This window comes from Helicoverpa zea, chromosome 22 (genome assembly GCF_022581195.2).
Source record: "Helicoverpa zea isolate HzStark_Cry1AcR chromosome 22, ilHelZeax1.1, whole genome shotgun sequence".
In the NCBI taxonomy this organism is placed as follows: Eukaryota; Metazoa; Arthropoda; class Insecta; order Lepidoptera; family Noctuidae; genus Helicoverpa; species Helicoverpa zea.
In genome coordinates, this window is record NC_061473.1 from 2,826,362 (window position 1) to 2,849,921 (window position 23,560).

The following is a 23,560-nucleotide window of genomic DNA, read 5'->3' on the forward strand; positions in this document are numbered from 1 at the left end:
AACTGGCCAGGGCAGGTAAATGTGCTAATACGGTAGTTTCCAACGAGTCAAATTCATTACTTTTATTTAACTGTCAAAAACTGTCACTTTCTTTGCAATATGTATGTAAGCGCAACTTATGACGTCACAGATTTTTCACATCAAACTGGATTCTTTTTTAGCTTATATTATCAATAAAAAAATTTAATCAATTATTCCATCAAAACGATAAATGGAAGTGACATTATTTTTAGATGCTTCACTAAATGAATATGACAACGTAATTTATTTTTGACCTAGTCATCCACCCAATTACTATTGTTTATGTCGAGGCCCCTTCAAATATGCCACTTGCTATTGTGCAATACGTGCTTTGAATATTGGTTGAGCTTAGCAAGCGCATCGATGGTGGTACTATGGTAAATGCAATAGAAACTAATGATTCTGCAACAAATAAAGAACCTATACAAGACTAAATTTTAATAGAAATAAAATCAACTTAGATCAATCAAGGAAGGGAGATAAAAAAGGACGTAAACTTAAAGAAATTTATAAAACCCATCATTGCAATAAACATGCAAAAATAGGACATTATCAATTGCAAGTTGACATTGCAACTCTATCGATGGATCAATCAATTTTATCGTAATTCCTGTACATTATCTTAAATACTTTCGATATGACATAAGATCTAGCTGTCATCATGAACCTCATTGGCACTTGTTATTGCATCCGGTAGCGTAAATAAAACATCGATTTTATCGCAATGCGAGTTTGACATGAATTCTTTCACTTCAAATTCTTGCTTAGCTGTACATTTTACGTGTGTTTGTTCAAGTTTATTATCTTTATTTACTATTTCAACTTCTGCTTTATTAATAAAATTATCTAGTTCATCATACAAATCCTCGATTTTGTCATTAGCATTTTGACCAGCTTCGCAATAAAAGTGTATAGCTGTTTTTTATTCCACTTGTTTGTTTCAATATAAATCACGTTCAGTCTATATTCAACAATATCCTGTGTGGGTGACAGGTAAAATAGTTTTTTACGGAGGTGTTAGAATTCAATGGTGACACCCACATAAGTGGACCTTGGCTAACTTTATATGGGATCGACATTTTATAGCATAATTGTCGGTTACAATTTAATTGGGCGTTGGAATTCTTGCATAATGCATTTTTTATAATGAATTTAATGTGTCTTTGTGTTTTCACATCTGTGACTCCACCCTGGTGAAATGAAGACCAGTGAAGATGTTCACAAAACAATTATTAAAGAGGTTGAAGATAGAAACGAAAGACTGACAAACTTCATGAATTCATTGGACAAACGAAGGAAATGCATAATTGTATCGCATACTTGTAGACATTCAGCAATTGCTTTCGTTACATGCAATCTACCTAGAACACCTTTTGATATATTAATAAGTGAACCCATTATATCAATGATACTATTTGAGGTATGTTCTACAATATTATTGCTAGCTAGTTTAGCATCTTCTTTGTTAATTCTCAAATATTTAAATACACCGGAATAAAGATGCATTCTATTTCCATATACTTCACTAAACAATGGACGACATACCAATAAGATTCTTTTGTTTTTGTTTACATAAACACGTTTAAATCTGCGTCAAGATTTTTATTGTGCTCAATTTGCATAGTTGTCACCATTGGTTAGAAGTTTATAGAATTTAAGTTTATTTTAGAGGATATAATATTATTATGATTATCATGGATTGGTGCTACACCGTTATGCGAATAAATATAAGTGATAATTTGAACTGAAATGAAACTAGGTGATGTTATGTATGAGCTGCAGAATTAAAGGTCTCTGAAGGTTGATTTCAAAACTGTTCCAATAAGGTTTGATTGCGAAATAGCGTGGGATGCGCCCTTAGGCTCTATATTCGAATTAATGCAGTGACGTCACTCCATCTAACAAATCAATGTACGTTAAAAAAACAATGCTAAGTATAACGAAATTAGTGTTGAACGAGCATAACACAAGGGTCCTTGTAACTAATAGAGCAATATGCACTAATTAACAGATATTTCAGAATCGGAGCATCTTCATTGAACTCCATTGATAACTACAATGCTGCTACAAAACCGTTAGTTGTCACCGGTATCGGTAAACGTCGAAAAATCGTATCGAATCCTAATTTCACATCACTACACAAAAAAAAAACACTACACACCCACTAGTTCGATTTTCAAAACACTGTTAGTTGATTAGTCGTATTAATTTTCGAATTCGTGTTCGGAGTCGATTTTTTAATGTTTGTTTTTGGAACGCGGTGCGCGCGCGTCTACGCCGGTAGCATGCAGGTGACTGGCTGCGCGGGCGCAAATGTACGGTAAGCTACCCATGACGGGTTGTGTCGGTGAAAAAAATAAAGTATTTCGTACGTGGGATTATGAGTTTTAATAAGGTTGCATTGAATTATAATGTGTTTGTTATCGATAATTTTATTATGTAATTTTCGATTAGATCTTTATGTTATAGATAATTTTCTTGATTGTAATATGGAGAGCATCGAGCCTACTCAGATTTATTGAAAATTAGTACATAAGATAAAGCGAAATATATTTATCTATGCAAGATTTATGTAATTAATACTTTCTTGTCGTCGATAACATTGAGTATTAGATCATATTACTTCAATACATTTGAAGTGGCTGTACTCGTGTTATGGAAAACTCCACTTAATGATCCTATGTGTGACAATGATAACTACACTAATAATCATTATGTTATTTTCGTAATTATGTAAGAAACTAACTTGCTTATATGGCACTTGCTTTTCAGATTAATAAGTAGGTACAGACGCCAGTAGGTCAACATACACGAATGTGTGAAAATTTACCAATTGATCATTAACCTTCACCTATTTTGATAAGCTTGAAAACCTACTGAATTGAAATTTGACAGATTGAGGTAGCTTGATGTATTATCGTTTGTGCGAGTCCTTTAGGAAATATGACCCCAAATATATTTGTACAGTTTATTGCAAGTTACTTGACGCAGTCAAGTGCAAATTAGAAAATAACAGCCTTACTTATAAAGGTGAATTAAATATAAGTAATACTTAAGGGCTGCTTAAGGAAATTCTTACTTATAAACGTTGCTTAAGCATGTCTTAACGAACATTTAATCAATGCTTAAGACTTTAAGTAGTGATAAGTTAAAACGTTGCTTAGAAGGTGATTAGAGATTTTATAAGGGGGTAAATTATTAATTTAGATATGTATCTTTTAATTTCTTAATGTCAAAAATAATGGTCTTATATTTAATTATTTAACTCTTCCGTATAATCACATAGTATAATCTACCATAATATATGCACCTAAGATTGCTGAACCCTATCCGCGTAGCACTGCGTAGCTCGTAGCCACCGTAGGCCGTCTACGGAGATATAGCAACCTCTTCGATCAGCTGTCCCCTTGTCAATCACATGTGATTGATATCAGCCGTGAAGTGTTGTTTATGATTGCTTATATAGACTGTCGTATTAGTTATAAGGGCAGCATATTTTTTAGGTCGTTGAAAAGTAAAATATTTTAACTTTATTGGTTATTTTTGATTATAGGGCTTATTACATTTGACTAAATTCTTATATAATATTGCCTTATATAATATTAAATTCTAATATAATGTTGCCCGGGTAACTGGGTTGAGGAGGTCAGGCAGGGCAGTCGCTCCTTGTAAAGCACTAGTACTCAGCTACATCCGGTTAGACTGGAAGCCGACCCCAACATAGTTTGGGAAAAAGGCTCGGAGGATGATGATACATTTGACTAAATTCAGTCGTCTAACTAGGTTTTTCTAATTAGGTTTCTAAATGATTTAATGAAACCAACCTTCCTAAATGCGATTACATTTGACTGAATTTAGTGACTGAATCATTTAGACGACTTAATTTAGTCAAGTGTAATAAGCCCTTTAGATAACATATATTATGTAATATTTTTGTATATTATAAAAAACTATACTAACTTCGGTTGGAAGGCTACATTATCCCCGAGTGACATTCGCTATATTTTATCCGAGTAAGGGCAGTAGTACCACGGGATGCGATTGAAACCGAAGGCAAACAGCTTTTATTATTTATATTACTTACGACACCATAATTTCAACATTCACATTCACATTTAACACTAGTCAACAGCATTTTTGGTGCAAGGGTGAATCATTTCTTATAGATTATTTGATACGTAATCGAAGTTCAGAACATAAAGTTGCACTAGCACGTAGGGATTTAGCGATATACCCCTCCTAAAGTACCAAAAACGCGCTTTTTTAACGATATTTGACGATTTATTTGAAGGACAGCAAAATTGTTTTTTATTTTCTATCTATAGCATTATATAGTACTACTCTTCCCGATTTAAGTTCATTTTTATTTCGAACGCTAAGAGTTTAAATTTTCATGAAATATGTATACAGCTACGATAGTTCGATCTTCCCTATATTTTATTTGGCCTGTTAGTATGAAAAAACTCCACTTTAGATATAAAATGGTATATATTGAGAAAGAAAACTTGCAAAAATATAAATTAAAATGGGGTTAATGCGGGGAAAGTAGTACTACTTAATGCTTTAGTTAGAAATTACTAGACAATTCTGCTGTCCCCAAAACATTACATCAAATTTCATAAAAAAACGCGTTTTTGGTACTTTAGGAGGGGTATATCTCTAAATCCCTACGTTCTAGTGCAATTTTATGTTCTGGACTTCGATTACGTATCAAATATTCTACAAGAAATTGTATATTTCACCTTTGCACCAAAAAAAATAATAATTTGTTGACCATTGTAATATTTTTGTATGTCACGATTCATATTTAATTATCTTGTCAAACAAACTGAATATATTTGGTGGGGGCCTGTAACTACCCACCTGTAACTTCATACCACTAGCTTTTGTTTTAAAGGCTAATGTATACAGCATGGCATACAATTATGCAAAGAGATCGCAGCCATTTATAGTTAATCCTGTTTATATAATATAGATAAGCATAACAAGTAAATATCGTTTACATAATAATACTTGGTTAACATAAAAAGCATTGTAAGTACATAATATACCATAGTATCTACAATACATAGATATGGATAATATAATTCCAAATTCATATAAAATATCTACATAAAATACGTATAACAATATACATAAAACATTTAACTACATAATAAAAGCTTCAATACAGTATATAATAACCAGTTAACATTACATTGCGACTACTAACGCCATCTCTCGAGGCGTGTAGTAAATACCAAGCAACTTGAGTACGAACCTCCTTCGCGCCGCACCATTCAGCGCCATCTATCGGACAATTACATCAACAAGCGAGCAAGCTTTTTTTTTATTTTTGGCGCCTTTTTGTTTTCGCTCTGACAACTTACCATAATGGTCTGGCCAGAGGTTCGCATGTACAAATAAAGTGTGTGAGTATTAAATAATAAGTAGTGTATATTATTAGCTTATATACCAATTAATTAATAAGAGGCTAGTTTTTTTTAAGGTACGCCTCCCTTCACACACAAGACTTTTTCATACAATTATCGTCAATAATATGTGGGTTTACTTCCTACAAAAATATAATAATGACAATTTAATTTGTCACTACATATATTTTGTTTCTTATGAATACTAGGAAGCGTTTGAAGTTTCCGCTCAACAGAAACAATATTATCCCATAACCTATTGATAGATTTGACATCACCAATAACAATTGATTAACTGATGATCGGTAAAGATCAATATATTGATCTATCAAACATTATTCCTGGCTATTAACTATCGAGAATAAGACGCAAAAATGTATTATTTTACTTGAAAAATGAAGATGATAAGTAATTATCATAAATCTAAGAACGATCTTAGAAGCAGCCGCATACTGATCAAAGGACACCCGATCGATTGATTCGAAGCACGTATCATTGCAACAAAAAATGTAAACACAATGTACATAAGTTATATGAGTATTAAATCAGAGGCTAGCCGTAAATGGTAGAGTTCCATTAAATAGCATGTAGGTTCTCATAATAATATTCATAGAATCTAATTGAATATAATCTAAATTGGCTTGTAAAGTTGTTACGCTAAACAACAATAAAGACAGAGATGACTACGACAACACATTTAAATAAAGAACATAATGAGATGGCGAATAAGATAAAAAGAATGACACCTATTAATATAAAAATGAGGTTTTCAATTAGCTATAGTTATTATGACTGTAGCAAAAGAATTACAAATGAACGCACTCAGATAATCAGTTAGATTTGAGATTGAGAATCTGCATCTCTTCGATGTTCAATCAAACCTGATGCTTTCAAATCGGCCCGCAAGGTTGCAAGAATTAGACATGAAAATACACCCTTAACTATCCAGAATGCTTTTGTGACGTAACTGACCAGTAGTGTCCAACAGACACATTCTAAATGTAGGTAAGGTATGACAAAGCAAAAAAAAATATTTCGAATCAAAAAGACAGTATAATGTATTTCAGTAATATTTTTTTACACTTATTCATTTACAGATATTACAAATAATTATTTTTTTCAGAATTTTCAGAGCTGACATTGCGATTGCATTTATCACAACACTGTTTAGAAGCCCTTGATAATTTCGTAGGGCAAATATAACAACACTTCTTCCTTTGCGCTGCAGGTTCTGATGATTGAGTAGTTTCCCGATTTGACCCCGCCACATTTTGCATGGCGCCCGACACCATAAGATTACATAAGTAAATGTAAATAAAAAAACAATCTACCTTCACACTCGAATCAAACAAAATGTTACTGTGTCTGTTGGACACTTATGGGTTAATGAAGTGCTATTTTCGTTTATTAACCAAAAATAATAAACTATTCATATTACAAATATTTTCATTGCACATTTAGATTCGTAAAACATTGGTGATAAATTAGATAAAAGGCCGATTCATAAAAAGAAATATTTTCGTTTTTATGAAAACATAAACGCAAAAATGTGTCCGCAAGACACTTGTGGGTTGTTAAGGGTTAATAACCTTACAAAATACCACTAAATCATTTTAAAGACAGGACACGAGAAAAATATGAAGAAACTGTTACACAAGAGGGCGCGAGGGCGTACTGTAGGCGTCAACATCTGGTGCTCAGCCTTCGAACCGACCTACATAGTCCCTACGGCCTATAGGTCACCCTGAACTGAGGTACTTGATACCGAACCGGAAGGCGGGACTGATAAGTATGCAAATTATCTGCCTACTGGTGGAGAAGGAATGTGAGGCATTGTCTTGAAGTTCACTTGGTATTTTTAGGATTTAGATGGTATCGCTGTTGTAAAAGAAATGGTGAATAGGGTATGTTAAAGTACAGCTGAAAGGTGTTTAAATAAAAAATCCCTTCTGGTTACATAGGGAGGCCAGAAAAAGAAAGATGCATGAATATGTATAATTAAAATGAAACAAAGACGAAAATGGTACTGTTCTACTCATAAGGTGAATATGATAATGAAAGTAATGTTGTTGAAACTTCAAATAAAAAAAAAAAGACCGCACATTAATCATAAAAATCGTTATTCTAACGACAACCGTAACAAAAAGTAATAACTTCTCGCTTTTTGTCAGAGATGGCGCTGTCGATCAAAAATAATTCAAAACACGAAAAGCATCAGTCAAGTTATTGTGCTCTCGTATCAAACTAAATAAGAATTTCACGACTTTGAACTTAAAGTAAACAAAAAAAAACATGACATATCATTGTGAGTAAAAGTGCAAGGTTAACATTTGAACTTTCAAAGAAATCAATTCACTTTATTATGACATCGCATTGTATTTATATTAATTTTCAAAATCTTTATTTTTACTATTAATTTTTCAATCATCTTTCTTATGAAAGTACACTCGCAAACAAAAAACTTAATACGTTTAGCGTTTACGCGTACAAAAACTAGATGGCGCTAGTAGCGGTGCGCGGCAAAGACCTTGAACAAACAAGGACAATGTCAAATCAATGTGACGTCATCACAATACAGCCGTGTTTATTTTTAAACCTGTGTATTGTTTTACCTGAAATATGATTTTACGAGCAGGATAATTTTATCAATTTGGCTTGTATGCAACTGAATATTTGAATTTTCCACTATGAGTATGAAGTTCACGTAAATCTCAATATCAATTCAGGTAATGAATGTCAGATGAATATAGATTTGGGGACATTGATTGCTAGAAAGATTTGACAAGCAATTTCATAAAACGAACATCAAACACGATTCTTTTTACACGCTTTTTATTAGCTTCACCTGTATGTTTGTAGGTTTGTAACCGACTTCTTTGGGCGCGATTTTGACCCACTTTAAACGGCCAGATTTCGTTCAAACTTTGTAGATTTATTGAGGACCGATGACAATACACTAATTTGATAAAATTATTCAATTTTTAACCGACTTCCCAAAAAGGAGGAGGTTACACATACACATCGATTACTCCGAGGTTTATAGACCGATCTACGTGATTCTTTTTTTGTTCGACTCGGAATAGCTGCCAGTTGGTCCCATAGTCATCAAGTCAGGATCTGATGATGGAAACCCTGAGAAATCGAGGGCAACCTTCGAAAGTTGTAGGCATACATAGGGTAAAAACTTGACACTCAGGTGTACGCCTAAAAGCACTATTCAACTGTGAAGATTTGGAGCTGACCTGATGATGGAGACCAGAGAGGGTCCAGGGAACTCGACAACTGAATATGTAAACTACCTCGTGTTTGGGCTTAAATTATTTGTATTGACAAGACCTTTGCAACAGTGAAGGTTTGGAGCTGACCTGATGATGGAGACCAGAGAAAGTCGAGGGAACTCGACAACTGAATATGTAAACCTCGTGTTTGGGCTTAAATTATTTGTATTGACAAAACCTATGCAACAGTGAAGGTTGGGAGCTGACCTGATGATGGAGACCAGAGAAAGTCGAGGGAACTCGACAACTGAGTAAATAAACAAATAAACTGAATATGTAAAATACCTCGTTTGGACTTATATTCTTTGTATTGATGAGAACTTCCCACTTGTATGGATAGTGACAACTATTCGTAATATCACCCGTGTCGTCACGTTACGCACCAAATCCTCAACCATCAAGAGACCAACATCCAAAATATGTATTTTACCCGCAGTTGAATAAGCTTTATGTTTTACGCATGTTATTTTAGAAGAAATTTACACTTTACATATGTTTAAAATCAAGTAAGTATACAACAAATATTTACTACTTTACTTTTAGATCAAATGTACAAAATCACAATATTGTTAAATTGTCTTTCCATATCTATGTTAATTATTTTAAGATAATATTGTTATTCATATTTAAACTTTGTTAGTATAAGGTTAAATTGTTATATTTATTATGTATATATTCATTGTATATGAGTCATAATGTGTAAATTTTGTTCGAATTTAATGTATACAGTACAAGTGCAAATTATGTAGTTCAAATGTTTTTAAGTATAGTTCATCCTTAGTTCATTTTCGCCCACCAAGGACGTTCCTTCAGTAACGTCCTTGGTGGGCGGTATGTTTGCGACTGACATTTGAATGCTTCCTACTCGCTCGATAGATGGCGTTGTCGCGTTTAAATGCGCGCTATGGTTTCGTTACAAGCGATACTCTAAGACAAAATGTTTTTTTTGTAAGACTTTAATATACCAGCTTAGAACAGTGCACAGAGGAGGTTTTATTTATCATCACCCCATCTTGTGTACTAGTAGGTCAGCAGATCTAGTAGCTTAGCTAGGAAACAACAGTCGATAAGGCAGGACTCGTTGTTAATTTTTATTTCCAATAATTATCTTTAGCCGTTTTCTCTAATATTGTAAAATTTTTGTATACTAAAGAGAATTTTAATTCTACAAAACAAATAATAGTTTAAAAAAAAACTAAATCTACTTTAAAAAAACAAAACAAACTAAAAAACAGAAAATGCTAAATATCTTGATTCCTTTAACTAACAAGGCTATAATACTAAAAATAGTTGCCAAAATAAGGCGAAAAATTTTTTTCGATCGTAAAGCACTCTCTGATGCTTCGCATCACGAGCCGTGCAATAGTTTAAAATTAAAAAGCTATTATAAATAATCCAAACTAAAAAGTAGAAAATAAATAATAGTTTAAAAAAAACTAAAAAACACGCTTTTTATAGAAAACCGAACTAAAAAATAGCAAATAAATTTTAATGAATTTAAATTAAGAAAATAGTGTTCAAAATTTCAATGAATATAAATTAATAATAGTGTGAATACAAAAAAAATATTTAAAAAAGCGTGGGGTGCATGGTGTCAATAGTTATAAATATTTTATTGACAGATATGAGTAGAGTGATTTTCATTTCGATATGACCTTAAAAAGCACCCCACGCTTTTTTAAATATTTTTTTTGTATTCACACTATTATTAATTTATATTCATTGAAATTTTGAACACTATTTTCTTAATTTAAATTCATTAAAATTTATTTCAATCAGGAAATCGAATTTCTTCGAAATCGTTTTTATGGCTGCAAAATTTGAGTCACCTACAGGCTAGGAGTAAAAAGGCGTACACGCGTGTCTACTAGCCGGTCAGTGACCCCCGACCCGCGTAACTGTTCGTGCTCTTGAGCACACAACGCGGCAACTTGGGAATACTTCGGATTTAGCAGTTCCGGCTTTCTGCGTAGACCGCGAGTTATCGTGAAAAGCTTAAGGTGGACTTTATGACAACCGAAATAGCTTTAAACCTTATTGGAGACGCTGATGGGGATTTATTTTGAATTTAGAATTAGGAATGGTGAGTTTGAATTTGCATCTATGTGATTGGCTGATAAAATAAGGCCCGAATTTCGACTGAAAAAGTTAGAAATAGCACAACTTTCTTATTTCAGTTTACATAATAAAATCAAATATGGAAGAGCGAAAACGGTTCAAAACTGAGATTACATTACATACAGCATGTTTGTATTTTAATCACCAAACCGTAACGGATTTTTTTAAATACCGAATCTTGTAATGACGTCAGTTTATGATACCGCGCAAGATCATTTAACATTTTTTTTTATAAAACCTGAATTTATTATTAATAAAAAAAGTATTTTTAACATTTATAAATAAAACAGATGGTTAAGCCATTTGACCTCAACACGAGTACATACATTGATTATTGGAAATAAAACGAGGCTCTCGATGCAATAAAGAAAGATCTTTCAATAAAAAAGTTCAACAGAAATTGAGTCATCAATTCGCCAATATGAGTATTAATATTTTGTCTTATTTGACTTCAACATGTCATTATATAATCGCATGCAATAAAGTGTGTACGAAGTATGAATGTAAATGGATGGAGAGGGAAAGGAAGACCTAAGAAAAGATGGATGGATTGCCTGAAAGATGACATGAATAAGAAGGCAGTAAGTGTCAGTATGACGAGTGACAGGGACCCTAAATAAAATTGGTAACAGGGCGGGAAGAAGAAAACATTATATTAGTCAGGAAATTCGATGCTTGCCTTGTAAAATAATTTGAAAATGCTGGTAATCAGCTGCATCTGGTTAGACGTTTAGGGTTGGTTAACAGTCTAACCATCATAGTTGGGAAAAGGAGAGGCAGATGATGATGATTTAAAACCGATATACCTAAAAAAACACCAATAGACCCGTTGAAGATAATAACCTTTAAAATAAACATAGACGCGCCTAGTAAACACGACTAATTGATTGGACAAGTAGACACACGTGTTATTTCTAACGAACAATGTATCGGTTTTATATTTATAGCGTAGTGATGTCATATTGAAGAAATGTTAGAAAATTTGCATTAATCTCTTGTAAAATCTAAGGTATTCTTATGTGAAACACATGTACTACTGGCAAAAATGGGGGAAAATGTCGTTCCAATTATTTGTAACCCATTGAAATAAGGGAAAACTCAGTATTTCTCTTTGCCCTTTCTATATATATCAATGAAAGTTCTTGACAAACAAGAATATTGATTTGAAGAATTCAGTGGTTTTCAAAATAATAATCTATGCCTGACCCTAAGGTTACAAATAATTGACCCTAAGGTCAGGCATAGATTATTATTTTGTGGTTAGCCACAAATCACACTAATAGTATTATAAAAGCGAAAGTTTGTGAGTGTGTATGTATAGCACTAACGGCCGAACCTATGTACATGAAACTTAGCAGTAACATGTATAAGCTCATGCAGCAGAATAACGTACAGGCTGCTTTTTATTCAGCTACTGGAAGTAGTTCCCTCAGGAGACGGTTTAAACTACTGGCACAGGCTAGTTTTACTATTAGCAAACAAACAAGGCATATCTGCCAGTCTGCTGCTGCATAACCCTCATTTCCCATTTATCGCAATTTGTATGGTAATATCACTAATACATTAAATATACAACACACTATGTAATGCAAACGACTTGTATGAACAAACAGATCTGTTATTATTTTATATTTAAAATGACATCACCTTATAAGGAGCGAGAGGCTGCGGATACAGGGTGATTCATTTCGGATTTTGGGAAAATAATAAATTTTATTGAATTAAGATGATGCAAATGCGTGGGTGTTATAATATGGATTTGTAATGTGTGATTCATAATAAATAATATAGGTACAAATTATTTCTTGCAGTAACTGTATGATTGAGGTAAATAATAATATAATCCATGAAATAAAGTAACAACATAAAGGATCGACAAAAAAACAAACACAAACCATAGAATTATTACCATAGCATTATCTATCTAAACGTATTTGTTTTTAAATCCTTTAAGTTACAATAAAATCGAAAAAACTTCACAAAAATTGTACCTACTGCAATATAATTAAGCCAATTAAATCGCGCAATCCAACCTCAACCAATCATTAATCACGCCACATTCAAAAAAGGAACGTTGAAAAAAAAGAAAAAAAAACATTCAAAGTTGGAACAGCCGCTATAGAAGCGCCGCACCATATAAGGGTAGGCCAGTAAGTGTGTCAGCTACTTCCCACTCGACTGTACATAAGATGATCCTCATTACGATATTTTTTATTAATATTGAGCCTACATACATGTACAGCGAAACACTTTCGCTTCTGACTGTACTGAAAATGAGGTCGAGTTTTTTTGCGTTTTTTTTTTTATTTATGGCCAGAATATTTGTTAAATCTAAGTTTTGGTAGTAAGTTTATTTCAATGCTTGACGTGAGATTTTTCTCTGTATTTCAAGCATCGGATCCTGAAAAAAGGCATTCTAGCATCGTATTGCGAAGTTCCCCAATTCAGGATAATTTGTCTTTTGATTTATTCTGATTAATAAACTATTGCTAAAACATATCTTAATCCAACAAAAAAATACATTGTTTGACTTTACATCAAAACAAACATCAATAACACGAAAAAACAAACAACATATAGAAATAATTGAAGATCATCATTGAACTGACTCGACATTCATACTTTTTACCATATAAGGCAAAAACTACGAAGGTTAGGAGCGTGATCTCATAACTTATAAAATTACTACAAATACATACAACTTATATCTATGTATATATTGACAACTAGCTGTTTTCCCGTGGTTTCACCCGCTTCCCGTGGCAACTACTGCCCTTACCGGGATAAAATATAGCCCATGTTACTTAAGAAGAGTGTAGCTTTCGAACAGCGAAAGAGTTTTCCAAATTGGTTCAGTAGTTTCGGAGCTTTTAGGGTACAAACAAACACAAAGATATATTTTCTTAATTATATTAGTTTAGACAAGTATTTTATGGTGCAAAAAAAAATCGAGATGAGATCAAAAGGCTTCATATAAATATTAATTTGAAGGCAATCTACTAATTACAGGCTGTCATTTTGTATGCAAAATGAGTGATTATCCAAGCTAATGTTTATGACTATAATTTGAAGTGATAACTTCATTTGACTCTTTGCTTATTTTAATCGCATGACGTGATCATAACATAATATGATTAGTAGCGTCATACTTAGCACAATTTAATAGAATTATTGACTTGACAAAGAACTGAACCTAGTTACGTCTAGACGAGTAACTCAACTACAGTTACATGCGATGGTTCGTCGTTTCAGCCATATGTAATGACATGCCATGGCCAACTGAACGTAGGCCTCCTCGCGCATTGCTTTTCAAAAGGACCCGTTGGATGCGGCCAGCATCCAGCGCTTTCCCACTACCTTTGCGAGATCCTTAGTTAGGCACTTTATAAGAATTTAACATATGTATCTGTAAATAACTGTAACCGATTTGGCTGAAAATTGGTAGCTTAGACCCCGAAAAAGGACAGGATTTTTTTTAATCCGCCATCAGGGAATGCGAAGTAGTTCTCTCAGTACGCTGGTAAAACCGTAGACGGAAGCTAGTAAACAATATATTCCGTCATGCAATCTTTACAAAGTCGACCTCGCGAATCGTATAGCACAACAATATACCTCTATATAATATGCAGCGAAAGTGAAACGATTATTCGGGCGCTCTCAAACAATGCAGTTGCATCACCGTTGACTCAGATATAGTAGTGATCGGTACCGGGTTTGCTTGTCAACTTTATAACAATTGAATAGAGAAATTGTTGGGATTGCTGTGACAGATAAGTTTTAATGTCATATTTGTGAAACGGTTTGAAGGTATTTGCTGTTCTCGTGGGTTTACTTACGTCCCCAGGGCACTACCTTTCCATTCTGAAGAAAAGCCTGTGTGTTATTCTATAGTTTTAGTTAATATTACTAAACTAGTTCCAAAAAAATCCGTTTGGTAGTTTTTGCGTGCAAAATTAACAAAAGTTATAATCTAACCTACGCTGTTATGTACTTGGAAATACCGATTCCCGATATGCTAATATGGAAATACCCTATACCAATTTGGCTGACCCAGGAGTCAATCAAATCGGGACATATTGCTCAATAGTCGCTACTTATTGCGATCATAAGCCAAGAAGGAGAAACAATTTCACACTTTAACTTAAACCTACAAACCGAACCTCAGTGTGTGGTCAAAACTCATATTTATAACGCATCTAATAAAAACAATAGCTGCATCAATGCATTTCCGATTTCCATCACAAATTCGTGACATCCTGATTGCATGAGAAAGACAGCGATACAGGATGTGTCTTATGCAATAAGAGTGAAAGAGAAAGCTATCAATCAGCTTTGAAGACTGACATGTAAGGCTGCGGGCAATCTACAGACTAAACAATCGGCCGACTGTCGGTCCCGTTGGTAGGTAAAAAATACTTTTCTTAGAAAATCGTGAATTCGATCAAAATTTTTTGTCAATCTGATACCGGAAAAATACCCGATCGTTGTTACATGTGGACTTCCATTCATCTTCATACTGATATATGAGCCCAAATAACTATCGGACGACTAAAAGTTTGTAATGTGAGCGCACTCTAAAGGTTTTATATAACTTAACATTTCAGAAGTTCAAAGCTTTCTGATGGGGAAGTGATTGGAGCTTAAAGTCTAGTGTTTATTGTTATTACATGACAAATTGATGTTTTATTTGACATAAAATGCATTAAGATGCTTCCTGTCTCTATTGAATAGATAGCATGTAATTACGAGTACTTTAATTTTGCTAAGTACGTTATGTAATTTTAAGTAGGTAGCTTCTTTATTCCTCGTAACTGACATAACTATGTGCTAAGTGAATTAGCCTTCGTTCCATATCTGTGTGTTAACTTTCCGAAGAATTCTGGCTAATCTAAGCTTCATGCACACTTTTGCATATCGCATCACCATTTCTTAGAGGCGTGACTTTAACATATACAAAATATTACATATCTATGTATGTATGAATATTCTATAGCTATACATAATATAAAAAATAAAGATTGTGACTTTGCAGGATGAAATCCGAATTACTGGACCGACCATGACCATTCTTGTACAATTTGCCAGTAAGTTACTGATACTGATACTACTATTACCAAGGGGTGTTAGGTTGCCCCCGTAACTGAGTTGAGGAGGTCAGATAAGCAGTCAGTCGCTCCATGTAAAAAACTGGTACTCAGCTGCATCCGGTCAGACTGGAAGCCTACCCCAACATAGTTGGGAGATGGCTTGGTAGATGTTGATGATGAAAATTATTGTGACCAATATAAAGCAATATCAAATTGACTATTATGTATTTTACCCGATTGACAGCGGTAGTTCCTTCGGAATGTGGAAGAAACAGCAAAAGTATTAATACATGGATGTCCCCAAAGGTAGGTGAACAAAGTTCATTGATATCGAAGGCCTAATGAGCTAAGGATTAATCCGTAAGTAGGAAGCCTTGTGGCGGCATGCCAGGGCTCTTGGCACATCGCCTGAAACCTTTCTATCGCCTACTTCTATTTCAATTTCCACTTTATTCTCAAGGACATTGGGTATATATTCCATTGTTATTTGTTTGTACTTCTAATTGTTTACTTCGTTAATATTACCTAATCGTTTATTATCTAAACCTCACACCACAAACACCAGGTTTTCAGGATTTTTCCTACACCGCAAATTGTTGGTGCGTATGTTTTCAATGTGTCATAAACATAATATTCAATAAATGTACGAGGTAAGGTAAAGCCCACTGTAGTAAAAAGGTCGTGGTTTATGTATGTTTTGTAAGAATTATCACAATGTTAAGCTAGTTGAGGTAGCTTCTTACTATTACATTTAATGAGGTCATGACGATCATGATTATCACCCCAACTACCACGCCAGAAGCTGCTATGCAGATTTGAGGAAACTTTGACGCTAGGGCTTGTTAGGTGTTAAACTTGTAGCTTACTCGATAAGAAGAAGAACTCCTAACTAATTCAAATACAATATTTAGCTCTATCTGAAGACCCTATAATTATCGTTAATTGTCCCAAATATCTCCACAATGAAGTCACAAGCAAGTATTTGAACATTAGTCCAACCAACGTGCTAAAACCAATAGCCATACATTTGAATTTGAAAGACGCTAATGCAAATATTTATGGATGTGACATCATTGGATCTGGTTTGTGCGACAGATAAGCGGGACGTCCTCTTTAATCTTTCGTACGAAGTGCAAAACGATGCAGTGTAAGGAGTACGTTATAATGAAGATAATATGCAAGTATGAAAATATATGAGAATCTTTGAGGACCCTATAATCCATGTATTCATTAAGATATCACGGAATACAGTTTCCCACATTTCTTTGACAAACTATGGCTTCTCAATGATCACTTATACAGCTTAATACAGTCTCAGGCGATCCTCCATATCATTTTCATATCTGTCAATTAAATAATCTGTCTGTGTTACATCTTTAAAAACTTTACAAATCTTTTCGAAAATATTTATCTCATCTCTTTCTTTTGTTTTAAAATGAGTGTGATCTATATCACCCACTTCATGATGAACTAATAGCATTAACGACCAATTATCAAACTTCTTCCATAGTTTAAATACCACAATGATAAAGAATCCATCTGATAACTATTTAGTTGTTGGTGATTTCAACCTGAGTGGAATTCTGTGGCAGTTACATAATGACGTATTTTTACCCACGAATATTTGTAGTGGCGATGAGTATTCGCTCACAGATGAGTTACGTGTTTTAGGGTTAAATCAATATAATGGGATTTTAAATGGGTATGGAAAGATTCTGGATTTAGTCTTATGCAATGAACCTGTATCGGTGCGTGAGTGTTCGATGCCTTTAACACCCGTTGACAAATATCATCCGGCCCTCTGTATAGATGTTAACTTCTTTAAGTACACCTATTTAACCGCCGCTCCATTTACTAGTTACATCTACGGTAAAGCTGACTTCGCGGCCATTAACAGAGAAATAGCAGCCATAGACTGGATAAATATATTTTTGGGCATGTCGCTTGATGAAGCTGTAAATTATTTTTATGCCACCGTAAAGGATATTCAAGATAGGTTTGTTCCTTCTAAGACGGTTCTTCCCAGTTCATACCCTGTTTGGTACTCTCCAGCACTCAAACGCTTGATTAAAGAGAAGTTTAAATATTTCCGTAAATTTAAGGTATATGGTAGACTTTCAGACGAGGCGACCTTCAAACATCTGCGTGAACGGGTTAATAAGCTTGAGGCGGATTGCTACACCATCTACCTAGCTGAAACAGAGGCCTCTATTGAAACTAATCCTAAGCGTTTTTGGAGCTTTGTGAAGCAGCGATATAGGTCCAATACAATGCCCAGCTTCCTTAAATATGGGGAAGAAATGATTTCATCTCCTGAGTCTATCTGTAACGCATTTTCCTCCCACTTCTATTCTACTTTTCTTGATCCCACTAACGATATACCTTCTAGTCATTGTTCTCCACAAACTGCTACGAATCCCAATATAATATCAGATATTTACTCAATTGAAATTGACATTAATGTTCTAGGTAAGCTAATTAGTGAACTTGATCCTTCGAAATCTGCTGGTCCAGACCACTTATCACCCAAATTTCTGATTGGTTGTGCTAAAACCATTTCCCTACCAGTATCACTACTATTTAAAAAATCACTCGCTTCATGTTCAGTTCCCCAAATCTGGAAGTCTGCCTTTATCACTCCTGTTCATAAAAAAGGGCCCAAAAACGAAATAGTTAACTATAGACCAATTTCAAAATTATGCGTATTAGCAAAAGTCTTTGAGAGAATTGTATACAACCAAGTTTACGCAGCGCTGAACCAGTCATTTAGCCCTTCCCAACACGGATTTCTCAAGGGTCGATCTACAGTATCTAATCTGGCTTTGCTCAATGATTTCCTTACGGACAAAATGGACAGTGGGGCACAGGTAGATGTAGTCTACACAGACTACAGTAAAGCTTTTGACAGAATTGATCATAATATTCTGAAAACAAAGCTTTTTAACATCGGTATTAGAGGAGATCTTCTTCGTTGGTTCACTTCTTACCTTGAGAATAGGACTCAAGCTGTCGTTGTCAGTAATTACATTTCCAGCTGGGTTTCTATCCCTAGTGGTGTTCCCCAAGGTTCCTTAATGGGTCCCTTACTTTTTATAATTTACGTCAGCGACATCGACTCGTGTTTCCACCATTCTAATCTACTTTGTTTTGCTGATGATATGAAGATATTCTCTGCAATTTCATCAGAGGATGATATGGTGGCTCTCCAAAGTGACCTGGCACGATTAGATGATTATTGTCTGACTAATAAATTAGACTTGAACCCTGTCAAATGCTCAGTAGTTTCTTTTAGCAGAAAACGTGTCCCTCGCCCTACAACTTATAAACTTAAAGGTCAGCAACTGCAGAGATCGCATGGTGTGCGTGACCTAGGCGTGTTTCATGATTCAAAACTTCTGTTTAATACCCACATTGAACAAATAGTGGCAAAAGCCTCGAGGTCGCTTGGTTTTATAATGCGAGTCGCAGGGTGTTTTAAAAATGCCAAAACTCTCAAGATCCTCTATTGTTCTTTTGTAAGAAGTCACCTAGAATATGCGTCACAAATTTGGAACCCTCGTTATGGCAAATACATTGATTGTATTGAGAATGTTCAGAAGAGATTTACTCGTTTTCTTTGTTTTCGGCTGCGTATACCGTACCATTCTGATAATTACATAAATATTTGCAAGAAGTTTCACTTACAACCACTTATAAATCGTCGTCGATTAGCAGATTGCACTTTCCTACTAAAAATTATTTCTAATGAGATTGACTGTCCTGATCTCCTGCATAAACTATGCTTTAATGTTCCCCAGAGATCGGTTAGATTTAATCCGCCTATCTCCATTCCTTATTCCTCTTCTAACTATAGGCAAAACTCATACATGGTGCGAGCGAGTAAAGACTTTAATGTTCTTTGTAAGGACTTCTCATTTGACCCATTTACCACTAAAACTTATACTGCGCGCACTCAGCTGAATGCGGACTTTTTCAAGAGTGAAGCCAAGTGATATTTTGTTATAATCTTATTATTTTTTTTTTTTTTTTTTACCGTGCTTGTTAGTGATCCTAAGTTGTCTGTTACTTTTTCAGTTTCTACCCGTGAGAATCTATAATTGGCTTACTATATCATATAGAATTGTTATCCCTTTGTTACAGCTGTTGATTCTCCTTCTAGTAAATAAATAAATAAATAAATAAATTAAATAAGTATTCAGATCAGTTGGTTCATAAATGTTTGGTAACACGTTACTGTGATATCATCAGCTTCGAGGATTTTATCTAGTTTATCCTTATTTGTTGTCACAGTAGGTACTGCTGGGTCTTTTGGTGATGTGAAATCTGTGTGTAGCATTCGTCATTGAGTCTTTATTATTTAGGTTATACGATCCAATAGTTTTAGTTATATGTGTCAATATCACTGTCATTGGAATTTGTATCCTCTTTTTCATCATCTCTATGTACATACAATTTCTACGTGTTTCAGATGAAAATGTTGATCCACAAATTGATGATGTAACTTATTTTGTAAATCATTATAACGTTTATAAGAATTACAACTTATTTCATTACGTATTCTCTTTAAAAGTTAAGATAATTACAACGTACATAAAAATAAGAGGAAGACTTTAATTGCCTGAAATGTGAGACTTCCGTATCCGACGTCTTTATAGCGAAACATTATGAAATTACTAAATTAGAATGTCATTTACGAGTTTCTTGGTCTAGATTCACATAATAATTTGATAATGCCACTAATAAGCAAACTAAATTAAAGCATTATGTAATAAATACTGTTAAAAATTGCGCTGAGATGTTTGCTTTTGCGCGTTTAAAACCAAAATGTTGATGAAATAAAGAGGATAACTAAAGAAGAAGAGATAGAAATATGTATGTTTACATACAACTAAAAGCTCCCAGTGTTACTCACAATGATGTACCTAAAACAAAAAATCAGCCTAAGAGAGTAAAGAGATTGATAAACATATTACGCCATACAACGTCATAGAACCTTATGACAATGATATCTAATTTTATTCGTACTATAATCCGATTTAGATTCAAATGCTAAGCTATGTTGTACAGCTATTTGCGTAATGTCATTGTTATTAAATATTATCAGTTCTAGATTGTAGTCACGAGTTTATTTGCAAAGGGATAGTTATTGACCTTCTGATTTAGGATTGTAGAACTAAACTTGCTTACTGCACAAATGATCACTACTATCATTACGGTAGTAAGTCAATCATAAGCAATCTTTAAGTCCAACATGATAATCAGTCAATACCAGATATACATTTGGTTGGTATGTTGTTACTACTGCAGCTGTTAATACTACAACATGAAAAAGCAGCTTATACTAATCACACAAACACGAGAATTCACAAGATAAAATTGCAAATCCCTTTCAATAGAAAACCAATAAATCCAATAGGACACCAGTCTTGCTAATTATCGATACTGCTTATTTAATCACTCGATAGAAATGTCGATCAATTAATACTCGATTAGCAGTCGTTCGATCTATTTGTAAAGATACGAGTATACGTTACGATGTTGTGGCAATCCTTGGCAAGTAAACCTGCCAAGTCCGGCTGAACTGTGTCAGAAATGCTGACTTCTGGTCGGAAGCCAGTTTTCAAGTGCGAGATTCGATCGGAAGTGCACGAAATGGGTTTCGACGTGAAATATTTGAGGGATCGAGTTTGTCGACAATTTTATTTGAAAGGTTTTAGGACTTTTGGATTCAATCCAAAATGTTGTGGTGATCTACATATTATTATCTTCGTAAACGATAATTTCTACAATGCAGCTTTGACAAATATGAGGATAAGCTCATCTTGTATCCATGTATCCTACTTAATAGTGTGTGTGTTAACCTATTCGTTATCTAATTCCGGTAAATCATCTCATGTGTCATCACTAGCTTCGCTGACGCAAACATGCGTCATAGATCTTCCATCACATCACTAGATCACGTCAAAAATTAACAAAAGTAAGCCTTAATCTATTCGTTGGAAATTCATTTGCAAAAGAATACCGGATCTACACTTATAGAGACACAAACGTGACGTTTTAATTATTAATTAGAAGTCCAGTCATCGATGCTAATGAGCTTACGCTGTTGGAATTTTAAGTAGAACCTAAGCTTGACAATGTATACTTGGAAAAGATTGGGCCACGTGTTTTAAAACTCCCATCACTCTTTTTTCGTAATTCTACAGAAGCCACTTTCGAATTAAGAACATCATGATTAACACTGCTAATGTTCTCAAGAATTCAAAATTCTAGAAATCCGAAAGGCTATATAAGCTTCATCAGTTCCACACATGTTTTAGAACCCTACAAAACTCTTTTTTCGTAATCCTACAGCAGCCACTTTGAAATTTATCAATGATGACATTAAAGATCTCAATCACATCGAAAATTCTGAAAAGGCACATCATAATATTAGCTTCGTCGATATCAGCGTCGTGTTGACAGCTCCTAGGTCTATGACTAACCTGGAAGTGCAAGATGATGGTCCATATCAGGCCGAGGGTCAGCTTGGGGTTGCCATCGACGATGTCCTCAGCCCTGATGTTGACGAGCTTGATCTTCTTGTAGCGGAGGAAGTCGAGAGCCATTTGGACGTTCTGCAGCATGTGGAACCGCATGCGGCCTCTTTCGCGCGGCTGGAAGGTTAAGGATTGTAATAAGTGACATGTTCAAGTTTCAAGTTTAAGATTTTGAAATGAGCTTGAGTTCAAGGGTTAAATACAAAAGGTAATCATGATTTACTGTCGGGAGTAGATAGCATAGGATCCTCCCCTCGTCGTAAAGAACAAAGGACTGTAAATGAGTATTTAGGATTGTTTTATATATTTTTTAATCTTTTCTTACAATTTCAGGGTACTTTATGTGTGCTCTTTACTGGATTTAATTTCCTCTATAACCATGTAAGTGTATGTAGAAAAACTGATATTGTAACGATCCCTGTCAATACATTAATCAATCATACTAATCTGAAACATCGATAGAACTAGGGTGAGGTAGTATCGTTTACCTGGCCGCGCCCGCTATCGGCCTGATTAATTCCTGCAGATCTAGATAACCCCTTTGGGTTACTGCTTCCCCTTTCTGGGTTAATCGTTGATCGATTAGAAGTTTTATGGGGAGTTAGGTTAATTTTCTAAAGTTGGGAACATTTAAAAGCATAACCTTTGAACTATGTAGCATTATTTGGTCTTCAATAAAAAGGTTACCTCAACTTCTACAACTCAAACCAAAATTAACTCCATATGGGCATAACAGACCCATAAAAGTGTATGTTTACGGAAACCAACCTCTAATAACGACTGTTAATAACTTTATTTGTTACCATAGCACACGAATCTGACTTGTAGCACGCGAATACATCGTTATTCCAAATTAATTCCGTTACAGAGTATCATATGGGTATCATACAGTTCACACCCTTGTTCTAATGAAGGTTAACATTAAAAAAGTTAATAGGGTTAACGGAACATCATAGGGAATGGTTTAACCTTGTAATACTGCTGACTCAGCAAGGATATCCGTGTTATTAGCATGCGATTAGCAAACACATGTGGATTATAATTAGTGTTAGGACCACCTAGTTGTGCATGTATTAGTTGAACTATAAATAACTGATTTGTAATAA

General features: G+C 34.3%; 1 protein-coding gene across 34 annotated transcripts in view; it reads right to left on the reverse strand.

Moving 5' to 3' along the window:
• The window catches only part of LOC124641568 (microtubule-actin cross-linking factor 1), a 319,179-nt gene that overhangs the window by 148,406 nt on the left and 147,213 nt on the right, over positions 1 to 23,560 (reverse strand). For 29 of the 34 annotated variants that reach the window (XM_047179703.1, XM_047179702.1, XM_047179687.1 and 26 more), the window contains exon 1: positions 2,184 to 2,318. Coding sequence is in view for 5 of the 34 variants with exons in the window: in XM_047179691.1 (XP_047035647.1) it covers positions 22,401 to 22,571 (171 nt within the window). In the remaining 29 variants the exon portion in view is untranslated. Of the gene's footprint in view, positions 1 to 2,183; positions 2,319 to 22,400; positions 22,572 to 23,560 lie in introns of those variants that run through there. The other 5 variants (XM_047179691.1, XM_047179706.1, XM_047179684.1 and 2 more) reach the window with 1 other exon arrangement.